The sequence below is a fragment of the Taurulus bubalis genome (genome assembly GCF_910589615.1).
Source record: "Taurulus bubalis genome assembly, chromosome: 12".
Lineage (NCBI taxonomy): Eukaryota > Metazoa > Chordata > Actinopteri > Perciformes > Cottidae > Taurulus > Taurulus bubalis.
The window spans coordinates 6,856,831-6,872,234 of NC_136600.1; the positions used below are offsets into that span (position 1 = coordinate 6,856,831).

The following is a 15,404-nucleotide window of genomic DNA, read 5'->3' on the forward strand; positions in this document are numbered from 1 at the left end:
TTCGGTAGTTACACAATTTTAAATCAAAGTGCTACTTTAACGCAGAAGTGTTAGTTCTTTTTTGCCTAAAAATCGAAATGTAATGCAATAAATATGTTCAACCAGTTGTAAAATATAAGCAGGTGTTTTAAAATTCCCAGATTTCAGATGATTTTTGTAGACTTAAAGACTCCTCTGGGATACATTTCCTGTAGCCACAATGACAAGTGGCAACCCTGAAGGACAGGTGAACTTTTTGCTGATAAAATTACACTTTAAAATCCCAACAAATCTAAAGGAATGCAAATCAACAAACCAAATGTTTTTACCAAATCGGATTACTTTATTTTCCTTAAAAACCACAGATCAACTATATTAATACAATACGGGTAAGTGAAGGGCAAACTAAATAAAGATTAGAGCAGAGCTGGACAAATTTGATTTAAAAGGTAATAGCACAGAGAGGAAGTCAAATGCAATAAAGTGACTGCTTTTTCCCAAAATATACAACACTTATTTAAGAGGAAGTCAAATTATGTGCATGGCGTCGATGCCAAAGCAGCGTGCCACCATACAGAGTGGATCTAGTCATTTTTTCCCCTCACAAAAGAATGAAGTTCCCTATTGCAGAGGCGCTGTAACAGTCTGTTAGCTGGAAGACACTGCGGGACATGGAGCCCATCTGGATACTGCTTCCTGATTTGATGGTCAACAACGTGTCTTATCCTGGCAGCTCTCCACAGATTTGATAAATGAAGAGGAAGAGGAGAGAGCGTGGAGTCCAGGGATACCAGAGGTTGGCTCTGGAAGAGGAGAGAGGTTCAATAAGTTGAAGAGAATAACTTGGCGGTCCACAGTGGATGTCAGATGAGGAGGAAAAGTAGAGCTGGATGGAGATGCAGTGAGGATGAGGTGTGATGTGTTGGATTCAATAAATATATAAATAATGGCTCCTTCCACCTTATTAATCAAGACCAACATTGTAATGGCTGTAACTCAATTATTAAAAAGGGATAGCAAAAGCGTCTGTTCTACCAAAAAGATTATTCAACACTTCTGCAACCGATGAAAGACAATAACTTATCTACAGTGCTAGAGAGCACTATGTGGTTACGCTAGTAAAGTGGGCATATCCATGACATGTAGGCCCTCTGAACACTACAATAAGTCTTGGGTGGTCTGATTACAGGTCAGCAGCTCTAAACACAGGTGTAAATGCACCCAAAACAGACGCTTCAGTATCCTCAAGCTTTACATCGGGTGCCACAATGTCCCCAGTTGTGCTTATTAGGAGACAGGTCTCTCCTGCTGTGTCAGCCGGCATCCAAACTAAAATTTGCACTTTAATGGCGCTGGAAGAGTCAGACCAGGTCTGTTTTTGATAAACTGTAAAAATTATTGATATGCTTCTGAATCAATCATCGCAAGGTTTAGGGTTACAACCAGTGTTCCCTCTAAGTTGCATGCGTGCGCGGCCGCGCAGGCCAGTCGAAGTGGCCGTGCAATAGATTTTTCAGACCACGCACATTTTTCAGACCGCACAAACGATTTTTTTTCCAGGGGTTAAAAATCTTTTTTGCGCCAGTGTTTCTGAGATAGGAGTGAGTCATCTCCGCAATAATAAGATCTTTGATGTGACGTGTCGAGTCTTCTTGGCCAATCAGCGTCCCGTTTCTCGACATGCGCTCTCTGTGCCTCTGCTAGCGCTCTGCCTCCGTTAGCACCCCCCACCCCCGCTGTCCTCCTCCGGGCGCCAGGAGTGAAGCTCGCCCAGAGCGCCACATGAGCTCGGGCCGGCGCTGTTTAGGCTCCTCTTGGCGGGCCCTGCTCCAGCAGCTATAGGCCTCCATGGCGAAAAGAAAGGCAGAGCAGGCGCCCCAGAAAAAGGTCTGCCTAACGTTCAAACATGAGGGGCTAGATGAAATAGTCCAAACTGACACGGGTAGGATGAAACTTTCAGACATATTTAAATATGAAGAATATGAAGTTATTAAATTGTTTATATAGGCTACCTTTAGGAAAAATGACACCATGTCAATTTAATAGGCCTATAATTATTGTTAAGCACTGCATTAGCATTTTCCTTTCAATGAAGTTCCACTTAAATGTTGTACCTGCTGAGAAATGACTAAACACCTTTGATACTTTTATTTTTTATATATATCATCATCAGTCATAACCAGTGAACCAGTCATAACTTCCCCTTATTGAAGTTCAACAAAGATCCTTTAAGTTCAACTAAACTGACTGGTAACATTTTAATGATGGTGTTTTACCAAAGTCCAGCCGATATAAAGGATATTGAATAAATATCAACCTTGTATACATATTGATGCATTTGCTGTCATTTCTTTGACTCCCCTATGGGTAACACAGGCTTGTGGTCATTTTCGGCAGATCGCGTGGTTTGCGAAATGCTCACAGTGCTGAAAGGGAGGGAACATTGGTTACAACCCACAAAGTAAGTATAAGTATGTGTGTGTGTGTATGTATGTATATATATATATATATATATATATACATACATACATACATATACACAAGTCATCACTTAGTCTATCCATAAATTCATATGGAATATATTTTTCTAGAATGATTCCAATACATAGAATGACACCGTTTTCATTGTTGTTGTAGCGTCTATTCAACTAGCTACTGTAATCTTTTTTAGCTCTACGATGAAGTGCATGTGTCTAAATAAAATCCCACCTGGTAACTAGAGCTACATTTCATATGTAAATGACACCATGTCTGCACAGGGCCCTGGAATGTGCATTAGCTTGTGATCTGGAGAAGAATAACTATACACGTCTAGCAGAGGATTACATTAGACAGCCAAGTAAAAGAGTGTGTCGGAAAATATATGAATTGCAATTTAATTTTCTCTGTAATGATGGTTATTACTTAAGGCAGGTTATTATTCTTTTCCATATCTTCATAACTACATTACTGGAATATATAATGCAGATTATAGGGTTATGGTTGACAGGCCCTAATATACATTAAGTGTTGGAAAATTACATAATTTATTTCTTTAAAGGAGGCTGCCAGATCCTTCCTACCTGACAGGGTTCAGTAGTTGATCATCTTCTTAATTGCATCAAAGCACTTCCACTTGTCTGGGATGTAGAAGGGTTCAAAGATGTGAGGGAAGGGCGTGTCATAACCGCAGACCCTACTGATGGGAGCCTCCAGGTTAAGAAAGCACTGCTCCTGCAAGGAAAAAAACAAACAAACACACACAGATCAGGACAAATACTCTCATCATTGGTTGACTGCCATCATTGCTCAAACATAATTCATTCAGGAGGGGAAGCCAAGCTAAACATGTTCAGACTACAACGGCTCTGATGTTTGACACTGTCTTAGAGAAATGCTTCATATAAACAGCTGCACGTCACACGTGTGCTTGGTTTGCTTTTCAATGCTTTGGCATACACTTCAATAAAATAAAAAGGTATACGAGATATTTTTTGGGAGGAAAAAAATGAAATAGTTACTTCAGAACTGATCAAACAACTTGACAACTTATTTTGTATTGTCATATCTGACAATGCTTTAAGTCAAAAGGGTTCATTCAGGCTCCTCAGAGCAGACCAGTGCTCCGGCAATTTGGCCAGAGTGCAAAACAAGCCATGACTCGTGTCTCTAGATTGGCTTTTGACCTCTCCCCATGGAGACAAAGCAGAAAGAAGTTTGCCAAAACACTCCAACTGGGACAAACCCCCTAATGAGTTAAATGAACACACGCACAGAGTTGCAGCAACAGACCTGAAGTACCCTCTTTCAGAAGAAACTGACCTGCAAACAACTCAAGCAACCAAAGCAGTCGAGGAAGCTACACAGCACCCTCTTTGCGTATTGCCTGTTTCTGACAGCCGCTGAACGGCTTTTGACCCGTTTGCTGCGACACTGACAGCATCACACACACTCAACCGATCATGTAATCCCACATTACAAACACACCAGAAAGCTGCCATGGAGTTTGTTTGGCATTTGGCAGCGCAGGACATGCATGTTTCACACAGTTTTTCATGTCTTATGTAACACCTGGCAGAATCCAGGAGGATGTCAAACTTGACGAGGAGCTTTTTGTGCTTTGCTACGTTTCCAGTCTGTAAAAATACAACAAATCAAGAGAGAAAAAAGAGAGAGAGGCAGAGAGAGAGAGACTACTGCTCTGTGTGCCAGCCGAGTTGACGTGGTACAGTGAGACGACAGGTATTGGGTTGTATCACTAAATTCAAAAGAAGACCCACAATGATCAAGTATGGAGTCAGGAAGCAATTCATTAATGAAACAGGAACAAGGCTAAGAGTCTACAGCCATGTTAGCGATATTGGATCAATAACAATAAACAAAAAGTACAGGCGAGACTGGTGGTCATGCCATCAGCTTTTCTCATAGACAAAAGTATTGGACAAATCAAAATAATGGTGAGAAAAGTATAACGTATTCATCACCTGGGAACCATAAATGTCTGTACCACATTTTGTGACAATATGTTGAGATAATTAAGAATGAATTGAAAAACATTAGGAGATATCCTCTGGGCACCATGCAAAGATGACCGAACATATCTGGTGGACACTTGAGGAGTAGGGACATTGGTGATATATGAAGCAAATAGCCATTATAGAGTTAAAATCAGTCACGTCGCCAGTAATGTCTTCAAGTAGATACTTTGACACAAAAAGTGTGTGAACAGAAGCCCTCCCAGCTAATTAACTAGGATTAGCTTTAAAGAACGCACCCTGAATGGAGACAAGTAGTTCTACCAACCCGCCTTTCCTCTTCACTGTTCTGTTTGCTCCTTCCTTGTGGATTTTCTCTAGTAAAATACCTCATTTATCTGTCAGTGTCAATCCTTGTGCTTTGTAAATTTAGTTATTATGTAATGTGAGTAAGCCATTTAAGAAAAAAGAAAAAGGCCCTGTTCTCCTGTCATATTGCAAAAGTGTCCTCCGGGTGAAGCAAATTAAGTATCCCTGTTTTGACATGCAGTGAATGAGCTTTTGGGTATTTTTGAAATGGTGAACTTCTCTGATGGAAACTCCTCCCACTAGCCCAAATTAAAACAAGGTATGTTGTTGCAGTTTATTGACGAAAGTGACAATAAGATGATCCTTGTCCATCGAGATGACAACCTCAAACTGTATTATCTGCCCGTCTAACGACAACAAGTCAGACAGCACCAGGGAGTGTGTTCTTTTGTCTGGATCACATCTGTAATCTCCTCTAAATACATTCACTGTGAAGTGGGAGAAAAGTACAGGAGTCCAACGGCCTGCCACCACAGCTGGACAGAGAACGGCCACACAACTCAGATTTCATTCAAATCGGTGTTTATCTTTTGGGAAGTGCATCATTATATGTATCATACTTAAATGTCAGAATAAAAATATGTCAACCTGGCAGTGCCACAGCGCTTTTTTAAAATACCATTTCAGCGGGGGCTTGAAAGTTGCCGTGGCAATTTTGTGTCACGCAACAAATCTGAGTTTGTCAGAAACACCCAAAGATTTGGGGCTGCAGTCAGATGGGTGAGGAAGCGCCAATATCGCTAGCATCCAAACCAGCGCGACTTCTGAGACTTGTTTAAAGTTTATTTTTCGAAACCTCTCTAAATGAGTTCTCCTGCCGGCATCACTTATTAAAAACAACACATTTCGTTAAATAAAACTCCTACTTGTATGTGAATCCCTTGTGTGTGCTTCCCTTACTTGCTGTGGTCTTAGAGCCGGACCATTAAAAAGTCTACAAGTTATTTCATCCCCCACTGTTTTTTTTTCTTCTTCTTTAGCAACCAGCTTTCATTCATTTTGGCTGGCTATCATTTGAATACTTCTCTCTGTGCAGAATGTACGGTACATTAACACAGTAACGCAGCCATGCCATATTCACCGTTCTGCTGTTTCGAGTTTCTCGATTCTATTTTCCAATACTCATTCTTTTAACTATTTCACGTGTAAAAAAAAAAAAATGGGGGCATCTTACTAAAATGCAATCAAATATATTAAAAGTGACGCAATAAAATGACATTACATAGAAGCATTGTTTCGTATGAGGGCCATTTAAATGAAAACGGGAATTAAAGCCTTTTGAGGTGATTAATAAATGCAAAAACATTGAATGGCTATTGCTGAAAACATGCCAAACAATAAATAGAATCAAGAAAGGGGTTTGATATCAGGAAATTCTGAAGGAATAGAACATAAAGTTCTCATTGCTCCATTTCCTCCTTCCTTGTGGACTTCAGACCAACCTAAGAGTGATTCTCTCCAACAGGCACTGACAACAGACACTGTACCACTGAAATGAAAGCCTAATGTTTGAATTTTTTAACATTCTCCAATCGCTTTCATGTCCTGACAGCTGTCCATGGCCTTATGGTCTATGAAGTGCAGTCAAAGTCAGTTGTCTATTAAAAGTTGTTTTTTTAAAGCTAGAGAGGTTCTGTGTCAAGAAAGGTTAATTTGAGACATAATGTAGTGTCACCCTTCAATGAGCCTCACATTTTCAAACATGTTGTGTTTCGGCTCACATAGCCTCCAGCAGGCAACACTGTGACTATGTCATAGGTTTCTTTGGGTTATGATCTTCAGAAGAGGATATTAAATTCATTAAAAGGACGGATTCCTTTCACGTGAGCTCACTAAAACAGTCCAGTCCTGTTCTGAAGATAATTTAAACACATCATTAATGCATGGCCTAACTGGACGTTCGCCAACAAAAGGGAACAGGTGATTTCTGGGCGAGTTCAGTGTGGAAACAAAAACACTTGGGAATGTTTAGGTTGAACAGGAGTGTGCTTGAATAGACGGGGCCTGGAGCTAATCTGGATCTCATCTTTTTTGAATGAATGGCAGGTGGAAGATCCACACAACATTACATATTCAAGGGTTCGTCTTTTCAGATCTAGATCAACACATTCCTATGATTTTGCTTCGGTGCAGGCGTGACTTTATATTTTTTAGTTATGGGCCTTTTCATGTTTAACTGGCCCATGGGTATTATTCTAGGTTATAAGTACGCAATGGTGGACATTTCTGATGAACACTGAAGAGAGAAAAAAACAAAAAACGTTCCCTCCTACTGACCCGAAAAATGTTTCTCCCTTCATTTCTCATACATTCAATCATCTTTTCTGGTGTATGATGAGCCCCCATCGGGCTGCTAGTGCAGGTCGACACTCAGTCTTGTTTCAAATTCAGATGCCCTTTTTCAGAAGTTTGCACAACAAACTTACAAAGGTAAGGAAAGGCTAATGAGTGAACTGGGCTTCAGGCTACTGGCAACTGATGGATTGAGCAGCAGCAGACCCACATAAGCTCTTTATTCTCTGTGAAGGCATTCATGGCAGAGAACATGTAAGCCTTCATCTTCAGCGAACCAAAACTGGGCCTGAGTGGAGTCCGTAGTCATTGAACCACGTTCCAGAAAAGTACCACAGCTCAGTGGGGCGTGCTGGGTTGGATGTCGGACTCTGTCGTTTTTAAATTACATACAAATGACGGAAAGCGCCATCAGCCAATCCAAGGGCTTTACATGATTCTCAGAGATCCCTGAGTGACAATGCTATATGATTAAATGCAATGTCAAATTTGAATAAACTGTAGTTTTACCTTCGCTACCAAACTACCATCTTCAGTGTACGGTATTGTACACTCACTGTGTCATTTGCACTTAAAGAAAATGTCTGTTCAAAGCAGCTAAACGTTCTCATCATGCCCTATGGTTGCAATTACACAGCAGTTAAGTATTCCTTTGACAACCAATGTTTTCTAAATCCAAACAAATCAGACAAAGTGTGTCCTTTTTGGATGCTGAATATACTAGAGTCAGGTCTGTCGTAGTTTGGAGTTTAGAGAAGGAGGGTGATTCACCATTTCTGTCTGTGCATCCCTCAGGTCCATGAAAGCATTGTCTTTCACCACATCTCATCCGTTCTCTGTCAGGACATCTGCCAAACACTCAGGACAGGGCCAGCCAATGACACATTATTATATCACTCGGGCTGAAGCCAAAGCTCGACAAAGGAAACTTGCCAAGTCAAACTAAACTCCCCTCTGTTCATCGAAAAAAAAGAAACAACCATAAATGGATCTCCAAGGGAAGGGCTTGAGGTGGTTAGCTATTCGGTAAAGCCACTCTCACAAATAAATAGACTGAAGCGCTCTCACACAACAGTGCCTAGACTTTACAGGTTTACTGACAACAAGTTTCTCTTTTTGGCCCTTGATTTGGAGCCTGGGAGCCATACTAGTAAACAAGGAGGCGTGGTACAAGTTAGAGTGGTATGTGGTATGTTTGTATTAGTGTATATATATAAAAAAGGGTCATAATGTCCGTACTGTTTTTAGATTCAATAGACGGAACGACTCAACAAAGCCAGGTCTCTTATTGCACATTTTGTCTCAATAAATAGGAAATTCTTTGAAGTCAGAGTTTTGTCCTCATTTCTCATTAGACAATAATAGCAAAAGTACAATATAAGTAACTAATGGCTGCAAGGTTGAGGGATGTTTGTCGCACTGTCGTTTTAATGCACAGACTTCTGAGATCTGTTTCCCTTACTGACGAAGCATCTGCAAAGGGTGAGAGACGACTGATGCTCATAAAGAGGAGGAGGTTTGACACTCTGGTGTGTGTGTGTGTGTGTGTACATATAGTGCAGCCCTTGGTCTTTTTGCACAATGTGTTGGCTGCAGTCAGCTTGGTTTGACCGAAGCAACAATAGATTCCACTGGTGACCCAGTTTCATGGTGAGGGAAAAACAAAATGATGCTCAACATCAGTGGTTGTGCTCAGCTACAGCTGTACTTCTGTTGGAGGCACTCACTCATCCACCTTTCATGCCAGATACTGTACATACGTAACGGCTTTTGGGTTGAACTGTCAAATTCAGTGGAGAACGAGGCTCTGAGATTATCAGGCATGTTCATCTGGACAGTGTTGGCACAATGCAATGACTAAAAATGAACACAGATGGGTTATTAATAAGAAATGCTGTAGTCCCATGTGCTGGTAACTGGCTGCCGTAAAGCATTTATAAAGCGTTAATAGCACTAACCACACCACTTAAGAGATGGCTTATCCTCAATTACAGGCTACTGTGGGCCGTCACACCCTGTATTTGTGAGAAAGCCAAAACAAGCATATCCCTTCATCTTTGAAGAAGTGATATCTGTCATGTAATGTAGGGTTTAATCGTGTGACCGAGGCCTGTAGGTCAAGCTGCATCCTTTTAAAACACAACTATGAACTAGTCGGAGGTCTTTCTTTGCAGAGAGTATATCCACATCCCATGAGGCCATGTGAAAACTGCAGATCAAGGGAACCAGTGCACACACCACCAACTTACATCACCCGTATACAATGCGAAAACATGGAAATGAGAGGGATGAGTCATTGGCCATTTATTAAGACCTCACTGACGGGGGAGAGAGCAACATCTGACTGGCAGTAAAAGTGGAGAGGGTCAATGGATTTTACTGTTTCAATTCAGAGTACATGAACAAGGACGCTCCTCCAGGTAATTGTGTCGTGCATACAACTAGTCCGGTGACTTGTGAGGGGCCGGGTATAAAAAGAGGAGAGTTGGAGAGACATGCAGGGTGAAAAAAAAAAAACCACATACTGAAAACAAGTATGTCACCAAGCAAAACAGATATAATTAAGATGATGGGAAGTGGAAGACTTTTTATTTAGTCATGCATCACATTTAGCCCAGAATTTGTCATCAGCTGTGTCTGGCATGTGTTGCTTACAGTGACTAGGCCTGTTGTACTGCCAGATCGAAGCAATATTTCGTAAACCTTATATGGATAGTTAGACCCACTGTATCAACAATCTCACATGAGAAGTATAAACTCACAAAAGATCCTCTGTGCAGCTAAATAGACATCTCATACTCCTCTAGTATACGGTCATCTTTTGGATCATTAGCTTTTTTGCTCAGTTTTCACTCGCTTGTTGATTTGACTGAGTTCCAACTCTGGAAGAATTAAAAAAAAGGAAGTAATCATACTCCTTCTCATTCACCTCTCCCTTTCAACTCACTGAGAATCTTTGACTCACAGCTCTACATCTGTGCCTCCCTTCAACTCTCCTGCGGGAGACGCACCTCCTCGTTTTAAAGCCACTGCTTTGGGGCACTCAGTGAAAGGCTCTGCTAGCTTTATTACAAAGTGGGACTTTTATAGGCCTAAACCTTTGCAAACTATTAAGACCGATAGCTTTGAAGACACCCGCCTACCCCTGGGAGCTACATATCCCAATAAACCCTTGTGGAACACAGTGTGTTCTGAGACACAGACGGCACACACTTACCTGTACTGAAGAGCTAATTTCAGCAGCAAAGCCTCCAGTTATTGGCGCTTCATGGCTGATGAGCAAGCGTCCGGTTTTCACCACGGACTGAAAAACAAAGACACACAGAGAAGATTAAAAAAAAGTTTAGCGTTCTCCTTTTTCATTGCTTCAAAGCAGCAGTACCTCTAAATTATGTGGTTGACATTATCTGCGAAAATAAAAACAGGGCAATTCATGCACATCGAAGCTCAGACTCAAGATCGTTAGTGGCGCCTGCACTGCTAAGCTGGACGGATGTGTCACCAACTATCACTCTTTTTTCTTATATTCGGACAGCTACCTGGGATCAGTTGCAATCTCTGGAATGTGGCCCATTACCCAGTGAGAACGGCTCATACTGCCTGCTGTGGTTTGGTATATCGGCTTACTGTCCTCAGGCTGCATGCATGTCTGGCTGGCTGTGTCGCTGTGTGTGCATGTATAAAATGGATCCGACACAAGCGTATGAGCTGGAGAGCTGATTTAGGCTGGTACACAGCGCCAACGGGACAATCATGGACATTAGAGGTCTCAGCCTCCCATGCATTTGCATTTGGCTTTTCTGCAACCTGACATTACAGCAGAAGGATGCCTCTTGCTGCTCCACCCGTTATCTACCACAGCATAAAACCAATACTATACTATAATCTCATCCACTTGCCACTGGTCCAGACCAAAGCTATGTCTGTTCTATGCAACTTCAGCAAACCTCTCCTCTGGTCAGTTGTTGGATTTATGTTTGTTCCCAGCAAAAAAATTGGTTAAACACCTTGTAAACCCAATTTAGAATCATTACCAATAGCAATGTTGTTTTACACATTATTTTGAGAATTGAAAACTTTCAATAGGATTTAAGATGCTCGTGAAGAGGATAATCTGTGGTCTATGTTTATGTGCGTTAATTTTCCACTGGAATTACGGCACTAAACCATACTCTCTTCATGTGAACACAAATAGCGGAGAGCTCTCCAAACACTCAAGCCACATACAAAGCCAAACAGCAATCAAAAGTAGATAACCCACTGAAAACAGGCATCATATGGCAATATGACACTGTACTTTCTCCCCCTCAAACAGGACCACATAGTGTCATACACAGGGGCATTCTGGGGCTTCATGTTGATGCTGAACCGGAAAATGTTTACATTGCTGAGGTCCCCGGGTTTGGTTGTGAGGCACTAAATACTTGCAGCAAACTGTACCACCCACCCACACACACCCACACGATGCAAAGCCAACATGCCTCTTCCTGGTGGAGGTTAGAAGCTGGAATGAAGTGATCCTTAAAGGTTTTTCCATGAAACAGTATTGCAGAAAAGCTTGTGTCAGTTTGCAGAGGCTTCATGTTTAGCAATGTTTGACCGGTTGAGGTGAATGAGTTCAGTGTGCAAACAAAAATAAAAAATTTAAAAAAAAAAAATCACTGATTATATGACACTATCTTCAGGAATGTGGATTTTATTAACAACACTGGAAGACAATAACAACAGTTGGCAATCGGCAAGGAGTAAGGAGGAATCAAGCGAGGGGTTGAGTAGGACGATGTCTTGATGTGACACGTTGCTGTTAGGTTTGCCTTAGCGCCATGACTCATACAGGTGCGGTGCGGCCCAATCCTCTACCCTGGTGCTGAACTCAGTCTTTGAGTGTAGTGAGTATGTACGATGAGGACTGTGACTCCAGCATCACCCCGATATCCCTGTGGGTTATCTCCCTCAGGGGCGAACCCATCATACTACTCACTGCATCAGGATTGCATTCTTTAGATGCTTTTGACACAAAAGGAGCCTGCCACTGTTTTTACAATACTGTGGGGTAGAATTTCAGACTCTTTGGGGCCTGGGGAAAGCTTGTGAACTAGTTAATGGACTTGACCCAAAACCCTGCTGCACAAAAGTGACGGTCTCTTGCACTTGCTGGCACTAGTTCAGTAGACTATTGTAAGTAGTTCATAATATGACACGTGAACTTTAAAGCAAGGAGTCTGTACATGTATGTCCTTCACATTACTCAAGATACTATGGGGGCTTAAGGACGTGCAGTGGAAAATGACATGCAATGTGGACATGTTCAGTATTAAATAATTAAAAAAATATTATTAAATAATAAAACCATGACACTCTCTCACTATACTTTCTAACTCTTTCAATAAACTGTCGCCAATGCATTGCTAATGTCAACATGCTATGTGCTCAGACTGAAAATTCTGAAGTGTAGTCGGTGTAGCGTTTAGCATGTACACTATGTGAGTTTACTGTGTTAGCATGTGGATATTGGCTAATTAGAAGTCAACACAAAGTGCAGGGAAGGCGGATGAGAATGTCATTCATTCATTGATATTCATGCAGATATTTGGCCAGACACCAAAGTATTGGAGAGACAAAGATTTTGACCTAATGATGGCACTAGATGGAAAGTTCAGGGTTCACCTAAAACCTTAGGATTCATCCTCTGGGCGCCATGGATATCTGAGCCGAATTTCATATTGAGACACTCCACAAATGTCAAAGTCATTGACATAGGTTTTTGCATTTGCTTGTCCATCCACTTGTATTTACTCTCAGTCTGAGCAAAAGGGGCAATCGTAATGGCTTCTGTTGTCAGATTGCAATTGCAACCCACTCATGGCCGGCCTTACGCCATAACCTCACTGCCTGAGGTTCAATTACAAACGAGACACAAAGAAAAGACGCACTCGCAGAGAGTACTTCCTGCATCTCTCACAAGAGAATAACTTCTACACATACATTGTGGCTGCAGTCTTTAACCCAGTTGCTTCAGGTTGCCAGGAGGGTTTTCAGGAGAAGGAACCATCCCCTCTCATTGTTAAGTTTAACCTTTTCTGAAAAGTCATCTTTTTGCCCACGACAGGGCAGTGTCAAATTGGGACTCATAACAGGGGCTAAGAAGTTACTCAGCAATGGCACCAACATTGTACACTGTACGGAGATGATCAGTTAGATGCATCCAAGGAGATAAATGATACATCTTCAGGTAGAACAGACAAATTAAAAGATGTCATGAATCTTCCAATGCAACCTCAGGAAGACATGCTGGTAGGGAGGTCTCTTTGGCATCTCTTTGTGAATCAAATCTTCCCTCACTGAAATTGGAGCAGTGAGTAAAAGAGTTGTTGAGAGAAAATAGCAGACTATGCACCAATATTAAAAGGTAGATAGTGACAGTGGAAAAGGGTGTTTTTTTTTTTTTACTGTAAAGGAAAGGCTGTGTGGTAATGTGTGATGACTTGGAGGAATTAGGAAATGAGAAAGTGGTGTTAGTTGCTATATTGTGAAATTCCAGTGGATTTGTGTCGTTACAATGTTCGAATTATGTTGAAGAATAAATTGATTTGTGCAATTGTTTTCATTACTTCTTTTTTTCAGATTTTGATTTGCACTATAATTAATCTGCTGTACTGCACAATACTCTTGGACCGAGCATCAAGTTCATGTCTAGCTTCTGAGAAAAGCCAACAAAATCCAAAGGAAGTCAGGCTATAAATTAGTCAACTTGTCATTTACTACAACATTTTTCCCAGACAATAATTACATGACAAAACAAAGATAGACACCGGGAGCCTTGCCTGATTTAAGTGCCAGCTAGGACACTGTGGCATCACCTCATTGACACCAATTTATTTTCCCTGGTGGGTGGACACTTGTCAGTGAGTTGATGCACTTGTAATTGCGTCACTCAGCATCTGACTTTGTGTCCCAAAAAAACCCAGATTGTACCCTTTTCCTTGTTGGTGGAATATTTGAGGCAAGTCAAGATTGTGTGTACGCTTCTGTAAGCTCGAGACATCCTCCTCCCGGCCCGGGCTCCAAGTCAAGACGAGAGCTCCTGGTTGGTGGCTGCTGGTGGTAGTTTGGCTGGGCGACAGCTCTGGTGGCTGCAGCTTTACTACTCCTTGTGCTGCAGGGCTGTCATTAGATGCCAGAGTTGTTCCGCTTGCTGCAGAGGAAATGCCATGTTTACTGCCATTCCCATACACACCCAAACGTAATGAGCAACATGGAGTTCATCCTCCTGCACTCACTTCGTCCTCACCTACTTCAAATCGGTCTCTTCCACCATCAGGCTCTTTCTGTCCTGTTCAATCGTTTCTCCACGTTGTGGTTCGTCTCATCATCAATTGTTCTTCTCTTTGCTCCTCCCTCTATCTATCACCTGAAACCCTACATTTTTATCCTTCTGCTCTAAAGCACGTCCTCACCACTCAGAGGCCAGCGCCCAATGACCTGGCATAACCTCAGAGGCTCAAGTCAGAGCTGTCACTCTCCCATGGCATATATACTCTCGCACACACGCACAAGTGCAGATGTGCACACAGACCCCACAGCCATACATGCACGTGTATGTGAACAGACACACAATGCTTTTCATACATGGCGTACTCGGGATTGATTGAGTTACATTTTCTGATCGTGACAGCGAGTTACTTTCACAGGTTGCTCCCTGCTGCTGATGCTCTTTCGGTATTTTGGCATTGAAGTGTCATCTTAGCAAAAAAGAAGACGCATACATGTAGGGCAAAAAAAACCTGAAACTACTATACAAAGCACTCATTCTTTGTAGAGTGTACAGACTACGGGGATGAGAAGTGAATTAAAACAGTCCATAACTGGGGCTAAACTGGGCTGCGGTTTGACTGGTGCAGAATCCCATAATGTGCTTTTCAAAGTTTTCAAAAACACATGAGACTCTTTCCAGGAGAAGTTGCCAACACTTATTTGTTGGATCTGCATTTCTACCCCACTAAATTGTCCGGGAACAAATTAAAAATAGCGGTGATGACAAAAACAATATCTGCTGTGCTTGTACTGTAAGAGTGCACACACATACACACATGCTAGACCTTAAGTGACGCCCCGCCTTCCCATATAGTATGCCTCCTCTTCCTCCAGGACCGTCCATCAAAACAGGAGGAGGAAGCTTAAGTTGTGCGCCGCCACAGAGGAGTTGTCCTTGCCGCTGGATCCGCTCCTTTTCCACCGACCCTGTAATTGCGCGGCCACCACAGGGTCCTAACTCATGCGCCACCATGTGATCTCCGTGACAAATGAGAG

At 41.9% G+C, this 15,404-nt stretch overlaps 1 protein-coding gene across 1 annotated transcript in view; it reads right to left on the bottom strand.

The window, feature by feature from the left end:
- Nucleotides 1-305: 305 nt before the first annotated feature.
- The window catches only part of bckdhb (branched chain keto acid dehydrogenase E1 subunit beta), a 50,362-nt gene continuing 35,263 nt past the window's right edge, over nucleotides 306-15,404 (bottom strand). Inside the window, exons 9-11 of the mRNA XM_079227498.1 lie at nucleotides 10,312-10,398; nucleotides 3,042-3,192; nucleotides 306-782 (exon numbers count right to left, since the gene is read on the bottom strand). Coding sequence (XP_079083624.1) covers nucleotides 3,052-3,192; nucleotides 10,312-10,398 — 228 coding nt within the window. The 3' untranslated portion in view covers nucleotides 306-782; nucleotides 3,042-3,051. The remainder of the gene's footprint in view (nucleotides 783-3,041; nucleotides 3,193-10,311; nucleotides 10,399-15,404) is intronic.